General features: G+C 52.4%; 2 protein-coding genes across 2 annotated transcripts; one reads left to right on the forward strand and one right to left on the reverse strand.

The window, feature by feature from the left end:
- Nucleotides 1-28: 28 nt before the first annotated feature.
- On the forward strand, nucleotides 29-24582 carry LOC144719363 (uncharacterized). Its single transcript, XM_078595225.1, has 4 exons — nucleotides 29-380; nucleotides 14866-15097; nucleotides 20012-20415; nucleotides 21154-24582. The coding sequence occupies exons 2-4, from the start codon at nucleotides 15001-15003 to the stop codon at nucleotides 21295-21297; spliced, it is 645 nt and encodes a 214-aa protein (XP_078451351.1). The 5' UTR covers nucleotides 29-380; nucleotides 14866-15000; the 3' UTR covers nucleotides 21298-24582.
- LOC144719364 (macrophage migration inhibitory factor-like) lies at nucleotides 24116-26919 on the reverse strand. Its single transcript, XM_078595226.1, has 3 exons — nucleotides 26463-26919; nucleotides 25222-25394; nucleotides 24116-24434 (listed from the first exon to the last, which is right to left on the reverse strand). Exons 1-3 carry the CDS (start codon nucleotides 26568-26570, stop codon nucleotides 24368-24370), a joined length of 348 nt encoding a protein of 115 aa, XP_078451352.1. The 5' UTR covers nucleotides 26571-26919; the 3' UTR covers nucleotides 24116-24367.
- Between the last annotated feature and the right edge of the window lie 233 nt (nucleotides 26920-27152).

Below are 27152 nucleotides of genomic sequence, written 5' to 3' on the forward strand. Positions count from 1 at the left end.
TCCGGCGGGGTCCCCCGGAGTCCCCCCGGTGGCGAGGAAGCCGGTGTCGGAGGGGCCCCCCACGGCGCCGTCAGCGGAGGGGAGGCCGCGGCTGCCGGCGCGGCGCGGCTGCGGCGGCGTCGTCGTCGGCGGCGTCGGTGGCGTCGTTGGCGGTCGCGCCGTGAGGAGCAGCACGGAGCAGAGAATGCAGCAGCTGAGAATCAGTGGAGCTCAGAGTCCCGGCGCCAGGAAGAGGAGGCGGGCGGAGCGGGAGCGACAATGACGACGAGGACGACGAGGGGGACGCCGATGGTGGCGGTGGTGGTGGAGGAGGAGGAGAGCGTCAGAAGCGTGCGAGGAGCGATGGGGAAGCGGAGGTGAAGCGGGCGGTCGTTTCTCCGGTGAGGTTCGCGTACAGACACAGCCCACTTGTTGATGCCACGCGCGCGTGTGTTTGTGTGTGTGCCGTGTTTCATAGGTGCTGCTACAGCACTTGCCCCAACATTCTTTGGAAGCTATACGGGGGAACTTTGTCCCTTGTGCACACATATGTCTGTGTGTGTGTCTGTATGTATGTGTGCTACTTCGTTCGCGGGGAGCGGTAGTGTATCAGTTAGCCCGGTAGTGTATCTATGTTGAACTTCTTTCGCACCATACGTAGCTGACCGTGCTAAAACGGAGGTGCGATACAATATCGCTGATGATATCTAATGCTGTGATGATGATGGCGGCGGTGGTGGTGGTGGTGCAACCTGTGTGGGGAGCGGTCGTGTCGCGGCTTCGCCTCCTGCGCTACGAAACCCAGCGGCCCGAGTTCAATTCCCGCTCATGGCCAACACAAGTGACGATGATCTGAACCGGTCATGGGCCTCCTCCACTAGGTCGACTCAGCCTCAAATGAGTACCCCGGTGCAGTGTGTAAATATCGCGTTGGCCACCCCCACGCCCTCGTGTGCCGGCCTTCACAGGTGCTCGCTAACAGCACTTGCCCCAACAGTCCTATTCAGGCTATACGGGGGATATTTGTCTTTGCTACTGCGTTCATGACACTGCGTATGTGTGACAGGGCCATTGAGTAGAGAGTGCCGGGTGTCTGTGAGTGCGTTTGCATTGTATGCGTGTGTGGCGCACGTTTGATATACCCACTGAGTTCATACAGCTCTATGAAGGTACCCTTGTGTATGAGATTAACACACCAAGCTCATAATTGTCGGTGTGCGTTACATTATGCAACCACTGCCTTCGTGATGCAGTGTGTGTGTGTTTGGGCACGACAAATCTTACCGCTGCTATCACAGCGCTACAAACCCAGTCACCTCGGTTTAATTCCATGGCTAACATTGGTGGCAAGTATTACCTGATTCTTGTGGTTTATATTAGCATCTACCACGCTGTGTGTACATCTGGCACTCTTAACATCCCAGACCACTCCTTGAAAATGAAACTGGGAACTCGGGTTCTGGACATCCGTGAAAAAAAGCTTCATAGCTCATCGGATTCTACCAGGATAAATAAAGATTCCGATTGATTTCTCACCTGGTTCAGCAAAATTCACTTTACTCTTTGGTTCTTTCGGTGAAGTCACGTAGGTGAAAAAATTTAATAAACCAAAAAAAATACGAATAAAAAAATTGAAATAACTACAAATTTTGTTATTTCTATTTTTTTTGTATTCTAAAAACGTAAAAAATTGAAATAACCAAAAATTTAGTTATTTCTATTTTTTACGCTTATTCTTGTTTTTTTATTTTATTTTTTTCACCTACGTGACTTTACCGAAAGAACCAAAGAGTATGGGATCCTTGCAGTCACGAAAACTTCAAATCTAGAAAAAATTACTTTGCTTGATCTGATCAACGATGGGGAGACTGGGCAAGGCACGGTCAAAACCGCTCACGTGACCAAGCAATCTGTCATGAGGTGCTAACAGCACTTGCTGTAAATTTCCACATTGATAAGCCACTTCGTTGAGCCATCATTTGTGGCCAGGCCGCTTCTGAAAACAAGCTGTATAGCTCGGTGGGCCTTACCTGGTAAAATAAAAAAAATAGTTTAGTTTGGAGTTCAGTTTTTAAACCACACGTGTCAGATTCCGTCCAATCACAGGCAGGCGGTGGTGGTTACACGACTGTACACTACATGTTTAAGTACATAAGTCATGTTCACGAGAGATGCGTTGTTTTGGGGAGGAAATGCACCTTTCTCCAGCGAACGGATTAGACGAGCAACTTTTACCACAACCGCACTCTGCTGGATCCTGCCCAGTGATGACGGAACAGCTGGGCCAGCGTTGGTCCAACGTTGGTCCAACGTTGAACCAACGTTACGCGTTCCATGGATCACCGCCGCAGCCAGGTCATGTCGCCCTCGGACCACGTGAGCAGGAACCGATGGTCCACGGATGTCCACGCGGTTCGTGACACGGTTTCACGTGTCTCCTCCGGCGACTAGAGGCCGCTAAATTCGCCGAAACGTTTTTTTTTGTGACATTCAAGACTTCAAATCGCGACCCTGAATCGTGACGAGTCGTTGAATCGCAAGGGGGGGTGGGGGGGGCTAAGAGATGGGGGGGGGGCTGAGAGATAGGGGGTGAGAGATGGGGGGTGGAGGGTCGGACTGTCACATCCCTGTTAATTACACAAAAAATTAGAGGGTGTATTGCCACTCGCTGCGAAAAAGAAATGCCTGAATGGATTAGACAGCCGAAACGGTGACATTTTCTCAGAAAATAAATTTACATTAAATACAATCAAAATCTAAGTCATTGCATGTAATTAACCATTAATTATTTATATATATGTGTGTGTATGTGTGTTCAACGCGCAATGCGCATGGTTCACGGGGTCGTGGGCGTCTCTCCTCTAGGCTATCTGGCTGCTGCTCGTGCTGCTGCTGCTGCTGTTGTTGCTGTTGTTGTTTTTCCCCTCTAATGATTTTTGAGAGCCGTGCAGTGCACGTGGAGGGTCCCACTCGCTTCCGCGAGGTTTTTCGATCGATTTTTGTACAGCAGCAAAAACCAGCGAAATAAAAAAACGGTGCTCGTTTTAGTAAAAAAAAAGTCCCCTCAATAATCCTCCTGCTCCCCTTCTCATCCCATGCCTCCCCTCCTCTCTCATCCCCCCCCACCTCCATTCATCTCCTCGTGCCCTCCTCTACCCCTCCTACTCATCCGTTCCTCATCCCCCCCCTCACCCCCCCCACCTCATCCCCCCCTCGTTCCCCCCCCCCTCTCGTTCCCCCCCCCCTTCTCGTCCCCCCCCCCCCTTCTCGTTCCCCCCCTCTCGTTCCCCCCCCTCTGTTTCCCCCCCCTTCGTCCCCCCCCCTCGTTCCCCCCCCCTCGTTCCCCCCCCTTCTCGTTCCCCCCTCTCGTTCCCCCCCCTCTCGTTCCCCCCCCTCTCGTTCCCCCCCCCCCTCTGTTCCCCCCCTCGTCCCCCCCCTCGTTCCCCCCCTCTCGTTCCCCCCCCCCCCTCGTTCCCCCCCCCCTCGTTCCCCCCCCCCCTCGTTCCCCCCCCCTCGTCCCCCCCCCCTCGTCCCCCCCCCCTCGTTCCCCCCCCCCCCTCGTCCCCCCCCCCCCTCGTTCCCCCCCTCGTCCCCCCCCCCCTCGTCCCCCCCCCCTCGTCCCCCCCCCCCCTCGTCCCCCCCCCCCTCGTCCCCCCCCCGTTCCCCCCCCCGTCCCCCCCCCCGTTCCCCCCCCCCCGTTTCCCCCCCCCCGTTCTCCCCCCCTCGTTCCCCCCCTCGTTCCCCCCCCTCACCCCTTTCCTCGTTACACCCCCCCTCTCACACCCCCCTTATTCTCCCTCTTCCTCCCCCCCGTATCCCCCGCCCCCTCATCCCCCCCCCCCGTCACTCCTCCTCGACCTCCCTCCCTGCTGCCCCCCCTTTCAGCTTTTGTGGGGGTCACATGACTCACGCTGCTGCCCACGTGATCTGGTCCTCGGGCTGCTGGTGATTGGCCGCTCCGCCGGCTGCGTGGGGCGCGCTGTGGGGTGGCGGCCGCATTGCGCGTGGAAACGAAATGAAGGGATCGATCATCATTGTGAAGGAAGCAGCAATGTCGACTGCCTGGCCGTTGTTTCATTCCGTCGTCATGTCTAGTCGGAGGGATTGCTGTGTGGCAGCGTCTCTGAGTTGTGCGTGCCCGCTCGCTCACACTCTCTGATATCTCACATACACTCTTACACACACTCTCACACTCTCTTATACCTCACTCCTCGCTCGCACTCTCTCACTCTCACACACTCTTATATCCACACACTCTTACACACTCTCTTATATCTCACACACACAGACACTCTCAATCCCTCACACACACAGACGCTCTCTCTCAGACACGCTCTGTCCACTCTCACACACACCTACACGCATTGTCTTTTTTCTAATACTGTAGTACAAAAAAAGATAACACGACATTCAAAGTCTTATTCACAAAGACAAAGATCCCCCGTGTAGCCTTAACAGACTGTCGGGGCAAGTGCTGTTAACGAGTAGCACCTACGAAGGCCGGCACGGCATGCGAGGGGCTGGGTGGGTGGTGGCCAGCACCACGCCCGGCCGCCTTTGTCTCCCTTGTCACAATGTTGTCGTTGTGAGCGGGAATCGAAACTTCGTTCGCGTCTCTCGGGGCCATCCATTGAGTCCGTACACGTGGAGGGGGGGGGGGTCTACTGACAATGTAGGCATAGGAAACAGGGGGGGTGGGTGAAGCTTCTATAATAATGTGTCGACATTGGCCTTTGAAATGAGTTAGTTAGTCCGGCGGTGTGGACGATCTGTTTGCTTAAACCACGTGAATATGATCAATCCTTGATCGTTTCTGCGTGGATTCAATATCGGCCGTTCTATAGGATTCGGGGGGGGGGGGGGCGGGGTGCGTCAAGCGTGCGTACGCAGGTGGGGGGCGGGGGTAACAAATCCACGGGGGGGGTCAAGTTTTGACAGATTTTTGGATACCTACTCAACGTCCATAAATGACGTCACGCATCTGGGGGGGGGGGGTCAGACATTTGTGACGATGTGTGACGAGGGGGGGGGGGTTGAGAAATGTGACGTCACATCGAAATGCGCAACTTTAAATAAATATAGACAACACGTTCTACTTAATTAAATAGACTTTTTAATAAATGTTTTCTCCTACAACATCAGAGTGTAGCGCCACATTAAAGACGCACTACAATGACAATAGTTTAAAGCGATTTGAAGCATGTTGTATTTGGGGGGGGGGGGGAACAGCTTTGTGACGTCATATTTGAGGGGGGGTCTGACTTTTTGTGACGCCGTGTGACGATGGGGGGGGGGGGGGTCAAAAATCGTCCAAAATCGCGTGACGTCATTTATGGACGGCCCCAAACCGCCGTGCCACCGCCCCAGCCGAGTCGCTCCGCAGCAAATGCACCGTGGGCGATGGGGGCGATGCGCGCCTGTCACTGACGCAGCAGAGGTGATTAGCGCAGGGATGGATGGAGGGGGAGGGGAGGAAAGTGGGGAGAGGTTTGGGGAGGGTGAGTCGGGTAGAGAGGGTGAGTGTGTGTGTCTGTGTGTGTCTGTGTGTGTGTGTCTGTGTGTGTGTCTGTGTGTCTGTGTGTCTCTGTGTGTGTCTGTGTGTCTGTGTGTGTGGGGAGCGGTGGTGTAGCGGTTAGCGCGCTGAGCTTCGAACCCGGCCACCCGGATTCGATTACTGCTCACGGCCAACAGCAGTGACGATGATCTGAACCGGTCCTGGGCATCCCCTAGGTCGACTCAGCCTCAAATGAGTACCTGGTGTGGTGTGTAAACATCGCCACTCGGGAGACAAAGGCGGCCGGGCGTGGTGCTGGCCACCCAACCCCTTGTCCACCGTTCCGGCCTTCATAGGTGCTCGCTAACAGCACTTGCCTCAACATTCTGGTCAGGCTATACGGGGGATCTTTGCCTTTCTAGTGATGGTGATTGAGTGGTTGGAGGGCGTGATGCGGCTGAGAGAAGTGGGGGGACAGGAGAGTCGGTGGCTCTCGTCCCTAATTGGAACTCTTAACCACTCTTAACCACTTCGCTGCCGCCTCGGGCTCGTGCAAGCAGCAGCGTGAGTGTGTGTGAGTGTGTGTGAGCGCGTGCGGGAGGAGTGAGTTTCGTGTGAGAGCGAGTGTGGGTGTTGGATATGAGAGTGTCCGTGTGTGTGTTGGGAGCGGGTAGTGCAGCGGTTAGCGCGCTACGCTAAGAACCCGGCGACCCGAGTTCAGTCCCCGCTCACGGCCGCCGACACCAGCGACGATTATCTGAACCGGTCCTGGGCCTCCTCCACTAGGTCGACTCGGCCTCAAATGAGTACCCGGTACGGTGTGTCAACATCGCCACTGGGGAGACAAAGGCGGCCTTCATAGGTGCTCGCTAACAGCACTTGTCCCAACAGTCTGGTAAGGCTGTGTGGGGGCTCTTTTATCTTTGTATGTGTGTGGTACTGGCCATCCATCCCATCATATCCCGTACGAGCCTTTTATAGGCGCTACTCGCGAACAGCGCTTACCTAGGCAGTCTGTTCAAGGCTGTACGGGGGATCCTTCTCTTTGTGCGTCTGCCAACACTTGTGCCGACAGTGTGTTACGGTTATTGGGGGGGTGTGGGTGTTGGGATCTTTGTTTTGTACATGCGAGACGTTAAAAGTTACTTTTTTTTCCAAGTTGCATAACAACAACGCAGTACGGCGCCACTCAAGGCAGCGCGCCCAGTTTTCCCTTCTCGCGCTGTTGTGTCACAGCACCCTTGCTGGCCACCCGTGTAAATAGAGCTTTATTGCTCATCGGATTCCTCCTCCTGCAGCGTCAATACATAGTCTGCGTATATAGGCCGCGATGTTTAACACGGAAGGCTTTCGCGACCAATATCAAGGGCTCAAAGGTGACGTCATCACACCTACGCCTCTATTTAAGGAACGAAACGGGAGGATGTGTCCACACATCTGGCTGCCGCCTGATGATGCCGGTTGTAATTACTGGAGAAACGTCATACTTCAGATTGTGAGTGTTGTGCATTTGCTCTCCAGCACACCGGTGTTGCTGGACTAGTGTAGTGGCTGCTGGCGAAAAAGGGGATCTGCGGCGTCCGGCAGTCCTGGCGTCAGCGGGCCGTGATATACGCGAGAGGGGGCTCTAGGGGGGAAAGGTCACAGGAGGGGCCCACCAGGAACCCACTGGTAGGTTCCAGAAGAGGGGCGTGGCCACGCTGACGGTACAAGAGGGTCCGCTGTGTGGGACCTCGGGGCTGTCACTGGATGTGGGATCACCGTCGTGCTGTTCAAGATGGTCGTCGTCACCATCTCGTCGTCACCATCGTCGCTGTCGTCTCGTCGCCATCGTAGCTGCCGGCTTCACTCGATATTGCGCTGATAGATAGTTGTTGGCTGTCTCCGTTCAGCGCCGTGAGTCTTAGACGGTTAGTGTTGTGTACAGGATAGCAACAGTAATAGTGTGTGCCCACGTAGGGTGTGCATTATCCCGATGGTGCTCGTTAAGTTAAATAAGTGCCTCCAAGTCTTACTGTCTCCGAGTTAGTCAGTACGCTAGTAACGAATTGGCATGTTCTGTTTACGTGACAAACCTTAGTAATTGGCTGCCGGGTGATGGCAGGTTTAACGGCGCATTTATATTTACGTGATCTAACCCTAAAAAACCCTAAAAAAACCCTATATTATGAATGTCACAATATGTCTCGCGGACCTCAGAGGTGGCAACGCGAGCGGGGGTCAGTGTTTAGCATTTCCTTGGAATGACCTCTACCCCCTCACCCCCATTCCGCTGCAGTTTCCCCATTCTTGGCGGTGTCCCAGTAAAAAACATATTCAAATATTGGTTCAACGTTTGCATGTTTTACGGGTGGGGGGTCGCGCTTTTGGATTTCAGCCGCGCACTCGGGCGGAGAATTGATCAGGGCCGGTTCGCGCTAGGTCGCTTGGAGGGACCACGGGTACACGCGGTGAGAGAGGAGGAGAGAGGCCCTCTGATGATATTTCGTGCTTCATGGCACGGTGCGCGGCGTGATGCGTGGCGTTTCGCCCCACAAAATCAAGAGCTACCCAGTAAATATGAAAATGTTGGAGTTCACGTTGGAACAACGTTGGCCCGACGATGGCTCAACGTTGAACCAACGTTCCATGTTTGCCGGGTATGCAGCACAACCGTGAAAAAGCGCTCACGCAGAAGTTTGGCTCGCCTTTTACGGAGAGGAAACTTATAACTTGACGACAAGATGTGGCAGTCTTCTTCGTATTGAGCAATACAAGCACGCTATACTTTCAACGCTGGCGTCACCAAGATGCCAGAGAGCCGAGACATTCCGCGCCAAGAACCGACAACACCAACAGCAGCCTGCGAGCTCATATATAACGGCCAGTTCCTGAAGAAGCTACCGGCACTTGGGGCGAAATGTCGGACATCTTGCCGAGAGACCCGCGGTAACAACCCCCGAAGGCGTATCGGAGAGATGCGTTCAACTGATCCCCGTCTCTCTCGTCCTTCCCTCGGTAAAATAAACTTGTTTTTTAAAATAAACTTGTTTTTTATTTTACCAGGTAAGGGCCCTTGAGCTATATAGCTCCTTTTCACAAGCGACCTGGCTATCACAAATGATAGCTCAACGAAGTAGCTTATCAAGTGGAATATTTATAGCAGCCAAATGCTCTAAAGTCTAAACGCACGTTGATTCTAAATGTGGAGGGAAAAACCGGAGGACCCGGAGAAAATCCACACCACCACGGGCAGAGAGAGAGACACACGCAAACTCCAAACATTCAGGCGTCAGGGTCGGGATCGAACTCGCGACCTCCTGTGTACCAGGCGAGGTAGTTGACATCTCGCCTCACCACTGCGTCCGTCTCCCTTGCCCTGTCCTCGTCTCACTCCGGCCTCACCTCAATTCTCACCCAGTCGCCAAGGCAACGCGCTCTGCATTTAGACAGAATGAGAGGGGGCAAATCGGTGACGATATGTGGGAGTGCGAGAGAGGCTGCTGGGAGAGAGGGGACGAGGGGGAGATCGAGACATCGCGAACCCGCGTGGGCTGCTTGGGGTGTCACGGCGGCAAAAAACGTCGATTTTTGCCGACTCGTGTTAATTCCAGATTTTATTTACGATCGGTCAATATGGGAGGGGTTTAACACGTAGGCTTTCTGGCGAATTGCCCGATGATGCTGGATGCAATTACCAGCGAAACGTCGTACTCAAAAATTGGAAATGTTGTGGTTTCACACTTCAACACACCGGTGTGGGGCTAAAGCAGTGAACTATTTGTCTTTTGTCAATGTGACACTTTCTTGCTGATTGGCCGTGTCGGGTGGTGGAGGGTTAGGGCACATTTATAAATAACGCGATCTAACCCAAAAACGTTGATTATGAATATGGGAGGGGTTCGTCTAGCAGTGGATTGATCATGGCTGATGATGATGATGACGGTGGTGGTGCAGCAGTAGCCGGCGCAATGCACGATGAACCTTGCAACGTGAACGTTGAATTCCGACCGCCACTAACAGTCTGTTCAGGCTACGCAGGGGGAGATCTTTGTCTTCAGGGTGATGGTGCACGTGGTCTCCTTGAGTGTGGAGTGGGGCTGTTAATGATCGAGTTGAGAGCTCTCTGCGTTAATGCTGAGATTTAGTCCGTGTAGTTGCTCATCATCATCAGCAGCAGCAGCAAAGGCATATTGATGATTGATGCATTGCCTTACATAATCGTGAACCACGCATTAGCGAGCGCTAATGCATCTTAACCGCAGTGCACGTATCCCACCACCACCATCTTCAACATCATCATCACAATTATCAACGCCGTCGTCATCACTTTTGTAATAGCCATCATCTGTTATGAGCGTTACAATCATCGTCACTCATCGTTATCACAGTTATCCTTATTTTCACAGTTACCATCACATCGTCAACATGTATGTATGTATGTTGAACTTCTGTCGGACCGTACGTAGCCAACATCGACTCACCGCTGTCAACCTCGCCAACATTATCATCACCACCACCACCACCACCGTCGTTACGACCATTATCACCACCATCATTGTTTCTTTTCACAATCATTGTCATCATCGGCATTAATTCTAGATTTGAAGCTTTCGTGACTGCAAGGATTCATACTCGTGACTTTACCGAAAAAACTAAGAGTATCACCGGCATTGGCTACATCGCCAGCATCACTGCCACCATCAATATTATCATCACCATCATCAGCATTGGGGGGGGAGGGAAGGCGTCGTGCGTGGTTCTGGCCACAGAGGCGCGCCCCGTGTAACATGTAATAGACCATTGGGGCAAAGTGCTTTTCGCGGGCTGCTCAGGACGGCACACGAGGGGGAGTGGGTGGCCAGCACCTCGATAACCAGCCTCACTTGTCTCCCCAATCCCGTACTCATATTTACAAACTGTACCACCGCACTCGTTTAGGGCCGAGTCGACCTAGGGCAGGGCCTGGGAACCGATCGGTTCACACCTTCGCCACCTCAAATCTCCTTGATGTTGTCAGCGGAAATCAAACTCCGGTGGGCCGGGTTCGTAGCGCATTGCGCTAACCGCTGCACCACCGCTCCCCACCACCGCTCCACTCACATGAGTGGGGGGGGGGGGCACATTAATAGGTGCTCGCTAACAGCACTTTGAACGGACAGTCCATGCAGGCTACCGAAGCGGTCTCTGACCCTTTCCACGATAACTGACTGAGAGCTGTTTTCATCCGTGTGAAAGGGGGGATTAGTGATCTTCTTCTGCGTTAGGGTTGTAATCCGGGACAGGCGAGAGTAGGAGGAGGAGAGTGGGGGGGGTCCAACCCGAGCCATGTGCCCACGTGTGCACGGAGTACGTCTCATTGATCATCCTAAGTGGCAGAAAAAAAATGTCACAATCTGAAAGAGAGGCAGCAGATTGTCACGTGTGTCAGTTTAACACGTCGGCTTTGGTGGTGGCGGGTTTAACGACATTTATATTTACTCGATCCAACCCAGATTTTTGTTTTCATTATGAAGTGTGTGTGTGTGAGAGAGAGAGTGGGAATACACGTGTGTGTATGTGTGTGTGTGTCAGGGGGGAGCGGTGGCGCAGTGATTAGCGTGTAGTGCGACAATCCCAGAGATCCGAGTTCGATTCCTCGCTCACGGCCACCAACACGCGCGACAATTAATCCGAACCGGGCTTGGGCCTCAGCTAGGTCGGCTCGGCATTTAAAACGCGAGTGCCTTCTGCGGTGTGTAATTAATCGGCCGGGCGTGTCACCACCCTCGAGTGGGTGCACGCTAGCTTCACTTGCCCTATCGGTCCGTCGAGGTTATACGGGGGATCTTTGTTTTGAGTGAGTGTGTGTGTGTCTACACGCGTACAGTAATGTGTGTCTTCACATGTGAGTACACGTGTGAGTTTTTGACATGGGTGGATGGGTAAGAGTACACGTCGTGTGTACACATGCCTGTGGGAACACGTGTGAGAGAGAGAGAGTGGGAGAGTGTCACAGAGAGAGAGAGAGTGCGTGAGGAGTGTGAGAGAGAACGAGAGAGAGAGAGTGTGGGAGAGTGTGAGAGAGAACGAGAGAGAGTGTGGGAGAGTGCACGTGGGGAGTGAGAGAGTGTGGGAGAGTGCACGTGATGAGTGTGGGAGTGTGTGAGAGAGAGTGTGTGTGAGAGAGAGTGTGTGTGAGAGAGAGCGTGGGAGAGTGTGAGAGAGAGTGTGGGAGAGTGTCACAGAGAGAGAGAGAGTGCGTGAGGAGTGCGAGAGAGCGAGAGAGAGTGTGGGAGAGTGCACGTGGGGAGTGAGAGAGTGTGGGAGAGTGCACGTGATGAGTGTGGGAGTGTGTGAGAGTGTGTGTGAGAGAGAGTGTGTGTGAGAGAGAGTGTGGGAGAGTGTGAGAGAGTGTGTGTGTGAGAGAGAGTGTGTGTGAGAGAGAGTGTGGGAGAGTGTGAGAGAGAGTGTGTGTGAGAGAGAGTGTGGGAGAATGTCACAGAGAGAGAGAGAGAGTGCGTGAGGAGTGTGAGAGAGAACGAGAGAGAGTGGGAGAGTGCACGTGGGGAGTGAGAGAGTGTGGGGAGAGTGCACGTGATGAGTGTGAGAGAGCGAGAGAGTGAGCGAGAGGTGGGGGTTTACGTAAAGCAAAGTTTAAATTAAATTTTTTTACGAAATGATGAACGAAGCAAAGTGCCGACTACACCGAACATCTTCTTATTTCCACTGATCGTAAAAAAAGAGAGAGAGTGTGGGAGAGTGTCACAGAGAGAGAGAGCGCACGTGGTAGAGTGGGAGAGAGAGCGAGAGAGCGAGAACACGTGGCTTCCCCGAGGCTCGCTGGAGTCTCATTACGCAAATTGGATCGTGAGTGAGCGAGTGTTGTTGTTGTATCCACCACGTGTCTGTGTGTGTGCCGGGGAACGGTGGCGCAGTGGTTAGCGCCGCTGCGTTACGAACCCGACGACCCGAGCTCGAATCTCGCTCACGGCGAACAGCAGTGACGACGATGCTTTGGACCGGTCCTAGGTCGACTCAGCCTCAAATGAGTACCTGGTGCGGTGTGCAGTAAACATCGCCACTGGGGAGCCGGAACAGGTGATCGCTAACAACAGCTCTGCCTGTTACAGTCTGGTAAGGGGCCGTCCATAAATGACGTCACGCACCTGGGGGGGGGGGGGGGTGGCAGACATTTGTGACGATGTGTGTCGAGGGCGGGGGGTGTTTGGGAAATGTGACGTCACATCAAAATGCGCAACTTTAAATAGATATAGACGACACGTTCTATTTAATTAAATAAACGTTTTAATAAATGTTTTCTCCTACAACATCAGAGTGCAGCGCCACATTAAATACGCACTATAATGACAATAGTTTAAAGCGATTTGAAGCATGTTTTATTTGGGGGGGGGGGGGGGGGCAGAGCTTTGTGACGTCATATTTGAGGGGGGGGGGTCAGATTTTTTGTGACGCCGTGTGACGATGGGGGGTGGGGGGTGGGGGGGTCAAAAATCGTCCAAAATCGCGTGACGTCATTTATGGACGGCCCCTAAAGCTGCAAGGGAATCTTTGTCTCCGTTGTTGTTGATGGTGGTTCGGGTGATGGTCGTTGCGATGGGAGAGAGAGAGGGAGGGAGGGAGACTGAGCCAGTTTGAGGGCGAGTTTGTTTGATGTGGTGGATGTCTCTTGCTGGTTACTCCATCTTCCCAAATCTCACGGCGCTCGCCCCAGAGCCGATAGCACAAACAGCAGCAGCGTGCAGTCACACACTCACACACGTGTACTAGCACACACACGTGTACTCACACACACGTGTACTACACTCACACACGTGTACTCACACACACGTGTACTAGCACACACGTGTACTCACAACACGTGTACTCACACACACGTGTACTACACTCACACACGTGTACTCACACACACGTGTACTAGCACACACGTGTACTCACAACACGTGTACTCACACACGTGTACTCACACACACGTGTACTACACTCACACACGTGTACTACACACACGTGTACTCACAACACGTGTACTCACACACACGTGTACTAGCACACACACACACGTGTACCAGACACACGTGTACTCACAACACGTGTACTCACACACACGTGTACTACACTCACACACGTGTACTCACACACACGTGTACTCACAACACGTGTACTCACACACGTGTACTACACTCACACACGTGTACTACACACACGTGTACTCACAACACGTGTACTCACACACACGTGTACTAGCACACACACACACGTGTACCAGACACACACGTGTACACCACTGTCGCATTGTGGATGCACGTAGTCACAGCGTTAGTTGGATTACTTTCTGTAAAGAAACGTCGTCATATTTGAAGCGACTTTGCGTAATAAATTATTAAACTCAGCTCGACCCTCCTCTGCCTTCGTGTAAAAATCCACCCACTCATGAATATTAATGAGGGTGGTAGGCCTCGTGTGGAGTGACGTCACGCGGGGGGGTGGGCCTCATGTGGAGTGACGTCACGCACGGGACGGACAGACATTTCTGGGTGATTATTACGAAATTGGCCGGTGGAGCGATTGTTGTGGAGTGGTTTTGCGAGCTGCACTACAAATGCGGTGGCCTGAGTTTCATTCCTGGCCACGACCATGGCCACGGCCTCACATTGGGTGGCGGCGTGATCGCTTCACCAAGAACCGGTGTGGTGAAGTATGGTCAAACGAGCCCGATGTTTGACACCGTTTTGGGGGGAGGCCTTCACCCAGGAGTGGATACTAAGTGTCCAGGAGTGGATACTTAATATACAAGTACTTTGATAAACATTGAAATACATTTTTTGTATGTAATTTGTCCTGTCGTCAAATGTGTAAAAAAATGTTTGGATGATTCCAAATATACATATCTGTAATAATATATTTATATTATGTTATTGTATTATTTCCCTTCTACGTGACTTTACCGAAAGAACCAAGAATATGAATCCCTGCAGTCACGAAAGCTTTAAATAAAAAAAATATACAACTGCTAAACGTATCTTTATATTCGCACATGTTCACGAATGAAATCAACGAAAAACAAATATCCACACGCTGGTTTTTTTCCCCCCACCGGCACGTTACGCGCATCAAGCGGGGCACATTGTTCCATTCTTAAACCTCTGACCATTGTCACGTGCGCCGACCTCTGACCCATGGGGACAATAGCTGACCCATTGTGCCAACAGCGAGCAACCGAAGCGACGACGGTAATTATAGAAGAGTGGATTTGCTCCATTAGCGGGGTAAAACGACGCAGGAAGGTAGAGGCGGTGGTGGTGGGGGGGGGTGTTGGTGAGCCGCACGGATTGTGTAACAGCAGACGCTGTGACCTATATAAGATTCTAAATAAAAATCCGCGCCTCGTATCTCCACTCCCGCTCACTGCCAAGGGCCCGCACCTTCGGGACGCGGTCACCGCCAGCGCAGGGGTCGGGGAACTTCCTGCGCCTCCTCTTCGGCCTCCTCTTGAGGGACCCACCTCGCCGTCGTCCACGACGGGCAGGGCGGCATCTGACGATGAGGCGATGACGACGACGATGCCGACGATGGCGACGGTGGCGACGGTGATGGGCGGGGGAGGAGTACGGGAGGAGGATGGAGGTGCGATGGCCGGATCTGCAGGTAAGAACGCCGGATCGCGCGCGGTAAAGGCGCTGCCCTGAAAGTGCTCGCTCGCGCCACTGCTGGCGAAAGGAGGCCTCCTCTGGAGGGGACGCTTGAGAAGCCTCCTTGGCAGGGAATTTGGTCTACTCTTCCGCTCGGATCAGACGTCAGTGCCCCCACTTTACTCGGTTACGTGCGAGCTACCGATCGGCGGACTGTGCCAAACCCGATTACGCTGCTGGGACAGAGGCAGTGGAGCAGGGGGAGGGTGGTGCGATTTAACACAAACACCACCAATGTTTTAACTGCCGCGCCGGGAGGTTGAATCGAACCAGCAACCTTTGAATCGCGCGTCCAATGCGCTGCCAACCATTGCACCGCAGCAGCCACCCACACCAGTATAGAAAACTTCCACACACACGCGCGTGCACGAACCACACAGCTTCACACGTACACTTTACACGTGTAGTGAGTCAAACTGAGTCGCAGACGTCGTTCCTTTTAGAGGCAACACATTTATTTGTAACACTGTAACACAAAGGGGTAACTTGCCCCTTTACCAGATACAACCTAGGGTGGTGACCACCCAGCTAACTACACTATACAGAGGAGTTACAGCTACGAAGGGTCGTGCCCTAACTCGGGTCTCCGACCACGTGGTTCCTCGTAGGAGGAAGAGCTTCCAGCTTGTAGATGTTGAGCTTCCCACTTGTAGGTGTAGAGCTTCCAGCTTGTAGATGTTGAGCTTCCCGCTTGTAGACGTTGAGCTTCCCACTTGTAGGTGTAGAGCTTCCAGCTTGTAGGTGTTGAGCTTCCTGCTTGTAGACGTTGAGCTTCCCACTTGTAGGTGTAGAGCTTCCCACTTGTAGGTGTAGAGCTTCCAGCTTGTAGACGTTGAGCTTCCCACTTGTAGGTGTAGAGCTTCCAGCTTGTAGACGTTGAGCTTCCCGCTTGTAGACGTAGAGCTTCCAGCTTGTAGGAGTTGAGCTTCCAGCTTGTAGACGTTGAGCTTCCCACTTGTAGGAGTTGAGCTTCCAGCTTGTAGGTGTTGAGCTTCCAGCTTGTAGACGTAGACCTTCCGGCTTGTAGACGTAGAGCTTCCCGCTTGTAGACGTTAAGCTTCCAGCTTGTAGGTGTAGAGCTTCCAGCTTGTAGATGTTGAGCTTCCCGCTTGTAGGTGTTGAGCTTCCAGCTTGTAGGTGTTGAGCTTCCAGCTTGTAGACGTAGACCTTCCGGCTTGTAGACGTAGAGCTTCCCGCTTGTAGACGTTAAGCTTCCAGCTTGTAGGTGTAGAGCTTCCAGCTTGTAGATGTTGAGCTTCCCGCTTGTAGATGTTGAGCTTCCCACTTGTAGGTGTTGAGCTTCCAGCTTGTAGATGTTGAGCTTCCCACTTGTAGATGTTGAGCTTCCAGCTTGTAGGTGTTGAGCTTCCAGCTTGTAGGTGTTGAGCTTCCAGCTTGTAGGTGTTGAGCTTCCAGCTTGTAGGTGTTGAGCTTCCAGCTTGTAGGTGTTGAGCTTCCAGCTTGTAGGTGTTGAGCTTCCAGCTTGTAGATGTTGAGCTTCCAGCTTGTAGATGTTGAGCTTCCAGCTTGTAGGTGTTGAGCTTCCAGCTTGTAGGTGTTGAGCTTCCAGCTTGTAGATGTTGAGCTTCCAGCTTGTAGGTGTAGAGCTTCCAGCTTGTAGATGTTGAGCTTCCAGCTTGTAGATGTTGAGCTTCCAGCTTGTAGGTGTAGAGCTTCCAGCTTGTAGATGTTGAGCTTCCCGCTTGTAGATGTTGAACTTCCTGCTTGTAGACGTTGAGCTTCCCACTTGTAGGTGTAGAGCTTCCCACTTGTAGGTGTAGAGCTTCCAGCTTGTAGACGTTGAGCTTCCCACTTGTAGGTGTAGAGCTTCCAGCTTGTAGACGTTGAGCTTCCCGCTTGTAGACGTAGAGCTTCCAGCTTGTAGGAGTTGAGCTTCCAGCTTGTAGACGTTGAGCTTCCCACTTGTAGGAGTTGAGCTTCCAGCTTGTAGGTGTTGAGCTTCCAGCTTGTAGACGTAGACCTTCCGGCTTGTAGACGTAGAGCTTCCCGCTTGTAGACGTTAAGCTTCCAGCTTGTAGGTGTAGAGCTTCCAGCTTGTAGATGTTGAGCTTCCCGCTTGTAGGTGTTGAGCTTCCAGCTTGTAGGTGTTGAGCTTCCAGCTTGTAGACGTAGACCTTCCGGCTTGTAGACGTAGAGCTTCCCGCTTGTAGACGTTAAGCTTCCAGCTTGTAGGTGTAGAGCTTCCAGCTTGTAGATGTTGAGCTTCCCGCTTGTAGATGTTGAGCTTCCCGCTTGTAGGTGTTGAGCTTCCAGCTTGTAGATGTTGAGCTTCCCACTTGTAGATGTTGAGCTTCCAGCTTGTAGGTGTTGAGCTTCCAGCTTGTAGGTGTTGAGCTTCCAGCTTGTAGGTGTTGAGCTTCCAGCTTGTAGGTGTTGAGCTTCCAGCTTGTAGGTGTTGAGCTTCCAGCTTGTAGATGTTGAGCTTCCAGCTTGTAGATGTTGAGCTTCCAGCTTGTAGGTGTTGAGCTTCCAGCTTGTAGGTGTTGAGCTTCCAGCTTGTAGGTGTTGAGCTTCCAGCTTGTAGATGTTGAGCTTCCAGCTTGTAGGTGTAGAGCTTCCAGCTTGTAGATGTTGAGCTTCCAGCTTGTAGATGTTGAGCTTCCAGCTTGTAGGTGTTGAGCTTCCAGCTTGTAGATGTTGAGCTTCCAGCTTGTAGATGTTGAGCTTCCAGCTTGTAGGTGTTGAGCTTCCAGCTTGTAGGTGTTGAGCTTCCAGCTTGTAGATGTTGAGCTTCCAGCTTGTAGGTGTAGAGCTTCCAGCTTGTAGGTGTTGAGCTTCCAGCTTGTAGGTGTTGAGCTTCCAGCTTGTAGATGTTGAGCTTCCAGCTTGTAGGTGTTGAGCTTCCAGCTTGTAGATGTTGAGCTTCCAGCTTGTAGGTGTTGAGCTTCCAGCTTGTAGGTGTTGAGCTTCCAGCTTGTAGATGTTGAGCTTCCCGCTTGTAGGTGTTGAGCTTCCAGCTTGTAGATGTTGAGCTTCCCACTTGTAGATGTTGAGCTTCCAGCTTGTAGGTGTTGAGCTTCCAGCTTGTAGGTGTTGAGCTTCCAGCTTGTAGGTGTTGAGCTTCCAGCTTGTAGGTGTTGAGCTTCCAGCTTGTAGGTGTTGAGCTTCCAGCTTGTAGATGTTGAGCTTCCAGCTTGTAGATGTTGAGCTTCCAGCTTGTAGGTGTTGAGCTTCCAGCTTGTAGGTGTTGAGCTTCCAGCTTGTAGGTGTTGAGCTTCCAGCTTGTAGATGTTGAGCTTCCAGCTTGTAGGTGTAGAGCTTCCAGCTTGTAGATGTTGAGCTTCCAGCTTGTAGATGTTGAGCTTCCAGCTTGTAGGTGTTGAGCTTCCAGCTTGTAGATGTTGAGCTTCCAGCTTGTAGATGTTGAGCTTCCAGCTTGTAGGTGTTGAGCTTCCAGCTTGTAGGTGTTGAGCTTCCAGCTTGTAGATGTTGAGCTTCCAGCTTGTAGGTGTAGAGCTTCCAGCTTGTAGGTGTTGAGCTTCCAGCTTGTAGGTGTTGAGCTTCCAGCTTGTAGATGTTGAGCTTCCAGCTTGTAGGTGTTGAGCTTCCAGCTTGTAGATGTTGAGCTTCCAGCTTGTAGGTGTTGAGCTTCCAGCTTGTAGGTGTTGAGCTTCCAGCTTGTAGATGTTGAGCTTCCAGCTTGTAGGTGTTGAGCTTCCAGCTTGTAGGTGTAGAGCTTCCAGCTTGTAGGTGTTGAGCTTCCAGCTTGTAGGTGTTGAGCTTCCAGCTTGTAGATGTTGAGCTTCCAGCTTGTAGATGTTGAGCTTCCAGCTTGTAGGTGTTGAGCTTCCAGCTTGTAGATGTTGAGCTTCCAGCTTGTAGATGTTGAGCTTCCAGCTTGTAGATGTTGAGCTTCCAGCTTGTAGATGTTGAGCTTCCAGCTTGTAGATGTTGAGCTTCCAGCTTGTAGGTGTAGAGCTTCCAGCTTGTAGGTGTTGAGCTTCCAGCTTGTAGATGTTGAGCTTCCAGCTTGTAGGTGTTGAGCTTCCAGCTTGTAGGTGTTGAGCTTCCAGCTTGTAGATGTTGAGCTTCCAGCTTGTAGGTGTTGAGCTTCCAGCTTGTAGATGTTGAGCTTCCAGCTTGTAGGTGTTGAGCTTCCAGCTTGTAGATGTTGAGCTTCCAGCTTGTAGGTGTAGAGCTTCCAGCTTGTAGGTGTTGAGCTTCCAGCTTGTAGGTGTTGAGCTTCCAGCTTGTAGAAAGCAGCGACCCCGGTCCCTCTCAGGAACCCGCCTTATATCCCTCTCCGGTCGGGGCCGCTCCGCCCTCGGCCCCGCCCGCCTTCCCGTACATTCTCGTTCCCTCTCCAACCTTCTCAAGAGCTCTCCCCGGACACGTGATCACCCACTAGCCCCCCCACCTGGGGCCCCCTGTGTAGACAATCCCGATCACGTGTCTTACGGGGTCAACGAAAGTGCCATGGCCCGGGACAACCCTGCCCCTGGGCTCACACTCACCCCCTTCCCCTCGGGAGAGCCCCCACCACACGCTGTGCATGGTGGCCGCACTATCCCAGTGTTCGCGAAGCCCCGCTAGGGCTGGTGTTACACACAGCCACCCACACGGTGCTGTCCACGATGTAGGGACATCGAATGGCCACAACCCTTCCGGGCTGGCACCGTACAGTGACACCCCCGATGTCATTACACATGTCCGTACGCACAAGCGCACTCCATATAAATACAAAAACGCATACCCACATAGTTTCACAACCTGTATTAACTACCCACCTTCCCATCACCGCAGCACGCCCTGTCCACTTCTAACCCCCACTTCACTCACACCTGTACGTCCATGCCACCCCGGCCTGCTCCATCTCCGCCCATTAACCCCCCCTCCCCCTTCCCCGCAGTGCCGGATCCGCCCGAGGATGAATGCTGCGCCTCTCCCGCCGCTTCGGGAAGCAGCGACGCCGCGTTACCCCCGTCAGCTTCGTGCGAGTCTCGCTCCATGTCCCAAGCGCAGCAGCAGCAGCAGCAGCACCAACAGAACCAGCAGAACCAGCAGCAGAGGTGCGGAGGACGGGTTCGATCCCGGGCGCCGCCGGGGATGCCCAAGCTCGTGATTCCGCACGGCGCTGCTGCCGTTGCCGCTGCTTTCTCGTTCGGCCCCCACGGGGTCGGGGGGGGCGCCGGCGGGGGAGGTGGGGAGGCGGCGGCGGGGGGCTACCCCCCCGAGATCACGGTGACCCCGCCGACCCCGACGATGCTGTCTCCACGGTGCAGCGTCTCCCAGGAGACCAAGCAGAGGCTCAAGGTGCGGGGGCGGCGCGTGTGCGAGCGTGTGCGAGCGTGTGCGAGCGTGTGCGAGCGTGTGCGAGTGTGTGCGAGCGTGTCTTTGTAGGGAACGGCGCTCGCTCACAGCACATTTATCTGTGTGGGGAGCGGTAGTATCACGGTTAGAGCGCTGCGCAATGAACCCGGCCAACCGAGTTCGATTCCTGCTCACGGCCAATACTAGCAGCGATTATCTGAAGCGGTCATGGGCCTCCCCTTGGTCGACTCAGCCTCAAATGAGTACCTGGTGCGGTGTGTAGTAAACACCGCCACTGGGGAAACAAAGGCGGCCGGGCGTGGTGTTGGCTACCCACCCCCTCGTGTGCCACGCCGTCCTTCATAGGTGCCAACAGCACTTGCCCCAACAGTCTGTTCAGGCTATCCGGGGGATGTCTTTTGTGTGTGTGTGCGTGTGTGTGCGTGTGTGTGCGTGTGTGTGTGTGCGTGTGTGTGCGCGTGCATATTTAGGTGGAGCGGTGGTGCAGTGGTTTGCGCACTGCACTTTCATCCCGGCGACGTGATATCCTGAGTTGGATTCCCAGCCCGCCGCTAATATCAGAGTGTAATTGATTGGCACCAACTGGTCTGGCCATGTGGGATTTTGTGCAGCAGCTGTGTGGGAACTGGCAGAGGGTAGGAAGCGTTTGGCAAGCCATGGTGGCGTTGACGGCCGTGGCCAGGATGCCGTCTTGACCTTGACCTTGTCGTGTTGCCACAGAGCGCCATCCTGTCGTCACAGTCGGCGGCCACCGTGCGGCGGGAAACGCTGAGCCAGCCGGCGCTCGAACCGCCCGACACCTCCAGCCTCGAGTCATCCTTCGAGAGCGAGTCGGACACGGACGACGAGCTGATGGACATCTAAGGGCTCCGTCGTGTTCCGCGTCTCGTCGACGCAATGGCCAGCAGCGCTTGTCGAACGCCGAGCTCGTGGTTTGCCCCGCCCCCCCCCCGCCCCGTTGTTGGTGGTGGCGGTGGGAAAGAGACGTTGAAGCGATTTCGCCAAAAATCGGACAAGGCGGAGGAACGTTTTGTCCACGTTAATGGTGCATGAATTAGGTCACGCCATACACACAACGGGAAACACGTTTAGACGCCTGTGGCATTACCAACCTGGAGCAGTTGTGACTTCCATGTCCTGTCCCCCCTTCCGAATGATTTTTCTTGAAATATATACAATCGGTATATTGTGACTTTAACCGGGAGAGTTGATGTGGAAGGTTATGAGTTTGAACCTTCCTCAGGGCTCGACTATCTTCAACCCTCTGGTGTTACAGCAATCCCTCCGAGTGGCAACAGTTGGTGGGAAGATGACAGAGTGATTATCCTGTGGATAGACTGGTTCCCGCCAAAGGAAGAAAAAAAATTGAATTTCCAACACTTGGCTCAGGGCTAGCAAGAGAGTTGAGGGACCGGCCAAAGCGTGCTTGGAACAGGAAAAGCTTTGATGTGACGCGACTTTTGATGGTTAACACAAAGAGCCCCCCGTGTGTACTGTTTTGTAATCAGCCATACATTTGTGTACACATATCGGTGCTTTTCGTTGGCAGTATTTTCTAGGGGGAAGGCAGGAGTACAAGACAACAAGACAAAAAAAAACAACACGCCTCGTGACGTGTGGCATGTAGGCTGCTTAAGCCATGACCTCGCTTCCCAAGCTCAAGCCGACCACCCGTCCAGTGGCTCCTTCCAAGTTGAGTCCCGTTACTGGGCCTTGAGAGGGGAGCGCTGTACGATCAGCGAATAACAAACGTGCCTCTTTTCCACTGCACAACCGAGCCGTGGCGGGCCGTGGCGGGCCGTGGCGGGCCGTGGCGGGCCGTGGCGGGCCGTGGCGGGCCGTGGCGGGCCGTGCCGAACCTCCCCGCCGATGCTCGGCTGGCCCGAGCCGTGCCGCTAACGTCACACGCACGGCGAATTAGTAGACACCCGTGTAGGTGACCCGAGCACGTTGTGTTCTCGGGTGTACTGAACACACACAATGCACGAGTTGAGTTGCATGTAGACGACATGGTTGACAGTCCTCACAGGTGTACTCGCCAACATCGCATGCAATGATCAGGTAGATGACGCGGCGACGCTGTGTCGAGTTATGCCGACCGGCGTTATGCAGAAATGAACGAGTCGATTAATTTGGCCCCCCACTTGGCTCCAGACTTCGATCGACGTCTCGCGAGGCTGGTGAATCAGTCTGGTTCTGGCTCGGCTCGGCACATAGCCAGTGGAAAAACCGCCCGTGCTGCGAGAGCCCTGTGCTGGTACGGTTCGGATGTGCCAGTGGGAAAGTGGCGAGATGGGAACGGTAAATCGCCTGTTTGTGATTCTAAAGTTATGAACGTCAGTAACGTTGTCGACAGTGTTTTGTCCGTGTAAAGAAAATGTTTTACTTAACTCGAGAAGAATGTTTACCGTCGCGAAATTAGTTACGCGCCTTCCACCATACGTGGTGTCTGGACTGGGAAGTTATGTGGAAATATGTTAATATAACCTTTTTATTCGTTGCCATTGTTGGGGGTGAGTTTGTTTTCGACAAGTAACGGTGGGACGCACTGCTTTGCACGTCGATAACGGTGTTAAGTTATCCAGCGTTCGTCCTCGTCGTTAATAACCGTGCCGCGTGTTATGTCAAACTGCCATTTTTCTATCCTACAATTGCCACCGTTTATGAGCACGTCGCGTCTATTTTGACAGCTTGATGCGGCTGCAGGATTTTGCCTTTTGAACACAAATTGCTGGAGCGCGCAGTAATAGCTTTCTCCCCTCGCCTGCGTGTTTTCGGATTGTTGTGCCGCGTGCGGTTCGGCACGGCGGCGTCCCCGACGTTCCGTCGTCAAAACGCGCCGAGATCTTCTTCGGGAGCGAACGTCGCGCGTGGTGTCCGAACGGCACGTGGTACGACGGGAAATCACGCCGTGGGGTTGCACGGCACAGCTACAACCGCGAAAACGCACGCAGCAGCAAACAGTATTGTATATTTGTGCGAGAGGGGGGCGCCGAGAAGCACGATGCTGTCGCGGGAGTTGAGGAGTTCCCCACTCCTCTGCCCCCCGTGATCCTGAGGGGTTTTGCATGAAGGTTCGCTGTAGACCCCCCTCCCCCCCCCCCATCACAGGCATCCCCGACCGATGAAGATGATTCTATATTTTTTGTCATTATACCAGTGGATTTACTGCAAACTGGTATCATAAATTTAATAATGTAAACGAATTGGGGGGGGGGATTGCACATTGTATCATATGTATTGGAAAAACACAGCTCTAGACATTGTTTGGCTTATTCGCTGCATACCCCAGACCATACACTCTCGTCGAATAATTAAAACATTTGCCACTTAATGTTTGCAGAATGGAGTTTTTAGCTCAATTTGGTCAGTTTGTTGCTATTTATGTTAACTGGGCACGGTTTTGTAAACTGGGAAGCAGTAGTTTTATCCGACATGTGAATCAAACCCTTTAACTCCAGGGCCTCCATGTCACTAAAATGTGAGTGGAGCTCTGCATCTCCACCACAGCGTGTTTAAATGAACATACAAATTAACTTCTGGTACGAGATTTGTGCCTCCCTTTGTTCTCTGGGCCCCCGGGGGGGAAGGGAGACGGGGGACGGACTCCACGCTGGTGTCATCCTCGCGTAACAATGCCTCTACGGATACATCGCGGTCGGTGACTTACAAGGAAAATGCGTTTCAAGTTGTTAAACGGATTTTATTTTTTAATTCCAGACTTCGATGTTGTTGGGCGATTCATTTTTCGCACAACAGCAATGGTAGAGACAATTGCATCAATCAATAAACGACAAGCACAATCCATGAAATGCCACTGTGTGACAGGAATGACAGGGAAATGGCCACCACTCGATCATAAGGAAGGAAACCACAAGGGTGGGAAAGGATTGCTGTGTTGGGGTAGGCTGGGCGGTAGCGGAGGTGATGATGTTCAGGCGAATGTTGATCCGTTCCAGCCTACGTTCGCGGGATCCTGGTTGTGGAAGGCGATGTACATCCTGGGACGAGGGCAGAGGAAGAGTTTGAGTCACAAGTGGACATCGCAAAACATTTGATGGGTCCCGTGGTTTAAAGACAGTGGTGAAATGTGTATCATTCGAAACTGAGTTGCCTTTAAAATATTAAAAGTATTGTATTATCAAGTTATAATTGCATACGTTTTTGTTTATTTCTATAATACATTGAGGTCTCCAATACACTTGAATGTTTTAAACTCAAATTACACGTTTAATTCAGTTTTTTCCACTAAGTTACGCAGCTTAAGCCGTATGAATTGCACGTGTGGTTATTCATTCTGCCTTTAACCGAATCACCCAGAATGGACCTGATCTCATCATACCTCAGCTCAGCAGCTTTGATCCTCTCCTGTATTTAGGATGGGAGACCGCCATGCAGATTGACAGGCTGCTGCTGTGGGAGCCATTTGATCAGTACTCTACGACACATCGACGTTTACCAAGCCGGCACTGACCAGCGTGGTGAAATATGGTCACGTAACACCACGATCCACACGGCGTGGTGAGGTCCTCATCCAGCAGTGGGTTGACAGAGGGATGTACATTGTTCATAATAGTCGGCTTAGTAGATCACGATTATGGTAGTGGATATCGTACATGTATTATCATAGATTGAAAGTGTATATTGAAGATGACCATAGATGAATGGATGATAGTGGGCATGGTAGTAAATTATGTATATGATGGTTGATGATGAATATTGTGGATGATGATGAGTTTGTACGGTAGGTGACAATGATGACGATGCCATCACGCGCGTAACCCCCACCTGTCCTTGGCTATGCCCAGGTGAGTGTTCATGGCCTCCGACAGCAGCGCCGAATACTTCTTGTTCTCAGCGGGGGAGATCTTGCCGATGCTGGAGAGATGAGCCAGGGCGCAAGGCTCCTTGGTGCCTCCGAAGCTCATCAGCTGTCCCGGAACCACGTGCACCGCCACGTACTGAGGCGGTGAAGAGGGGAGGACGAGGCAAGGGGCAGGGGGGCATTTGATGGCGCAGTAAGGGCAAGCCAGTGACAAAATACGGCAGTGTTCAGCGGGCATAGTAAAATACAATTTTAGCAGAACGTGTTTTGGGCAAGATAGAGTTGGTAGGAAATATTGGGCGCAAGACGGTATCACAGGGCCAAGGCAATATGACGGTGTAGTAAGATAGGTCAGAGCGAAACAGGGTCAGGGCAAGGTAGAATGACAGCACGGCAAGATCAAGGAGGAGAAGTTGGGGCAGGAAAGGGCATGGCAAGGTAGTCGAAGCCGAGGCTTGGAGCGGTCGGGCAGTACCAGCCGCGTCACACGTGCGTGGGGCAGGCAGGGACATCCCTTGCCCCCCCCCTAGTTCAAGTTCAAGTTAATTTATTAGGTATAGCCCTGTGAGCCATTCGGCTCTTGAATTGGGTGCAACCGCAACAAACCAAAAACACAAACATGAACAAAAAAAAATCTTAAAGTGAATATGTGACTAAGTGCAAACAGAAAATCGAAGAAAAGGCAGCAAAATATTGCAGAAAAAGCACCGTACACCAACACTGTGTGCAAAAATCCCAGTGGGATGCAAGTCAAACAACAAGACAACTTAGATTAAGGCCATCAGTCTAACTCTGTACTACAACAAACAAACATGGCTAAACCAATACACTTTTCGAAATCACCAAAATAAAGCCATTAAAGCAATGAAGCAGTGATCATAGGAACTGACGGAATTTTCACAATAAATTACATAAACAACATGTACTACCTGGATGGGTGAATAATCTCTCACTCCCTGAATGGGTGATAATCTCTCACGGCCCTGAACGGGTGAGAATCTCTCTCTCCCTGGATGGGTGAGAATCTCTCCCTGAATCCGTGATGACTCTCAAACTCCCCATTACGTGATAACTCTCACGGGCCCTGAACGCGTGAGGTTCCACTGCAACGACACGTGAAGCTCCATCATCAACCACAACCACAAACAACCACAACCACCACCACAACAACCACCACCACAACCACCACAAAGAGGGCCCTCACCTGCAGGGGTTTGCCGAGCGCCTTGGCGATCAGAGCCGTCAGCTCCTCGTGCATCGAGGCTGAGACGCGGTCAGCGCTCACGTTCGTGTGAATCACGAAGGTCGGCATCGCGTTAGCTTTGCAAGACAAAAAAGAACAAAATCGATGTTCGTCGTCTCAAAAAAACGTGGCCGCAAATTGTCGACTTGTGGCCCAAGTTGCGGTGGAGGGTATTCGCTGGAATTGTGAGCGGTGCGGCCACTTGGGGGCGAATGGGGCGGTGACGGTGACGGCATCGGGGACGTCGTCATCATGCGGCCTTCTTGCTTGAAGGAAGTAAATTAAATAAATGTAAAATAATTATTTCGAGGGATAAATGTTTTTTGTTGTTGGCAATGTCAGAGTATGGAAAAACTAAGAAGTAAGGTTTGCACCCCCTTTCTGGCAATTAAATGGGAGTTGTGTTTTGATGTTTGCAGTGAATCTGGTTATTATTGCATTAACCCACACACATCGTACTTTGGGTGAACATGCAAAACAAATCATTTTGATCCTATAGTTTTGATAATTTATATGCATTGCTTTTTAAACTGGTCAACCTACACCAAAGGCACTGCCTACATGTTATTAAAGTTATTAAAGCATCTTATGCCACAATTACGGTGTGGTTAATGCAGTACTGTATTTGATTTGTTGCAAAAGGGATCTGTT

The sequence above is a fragment of the Lampetra planeri genome, chromosome 6 (assembly GCF_965212315.1).
Source record: "Lampetra planeri chromosome 6, kcLamPlan1.2.h2, whole genome shotgun sequence".
In the NCBI taxonomy this organism is placed as follows: domain Eukaryota; kingdom Metazoa; phylum Chordata; class Hyperoartia; order Petromyzontiformes; family Petromyzontidae; genus Lampetra; species Lampetra planeri.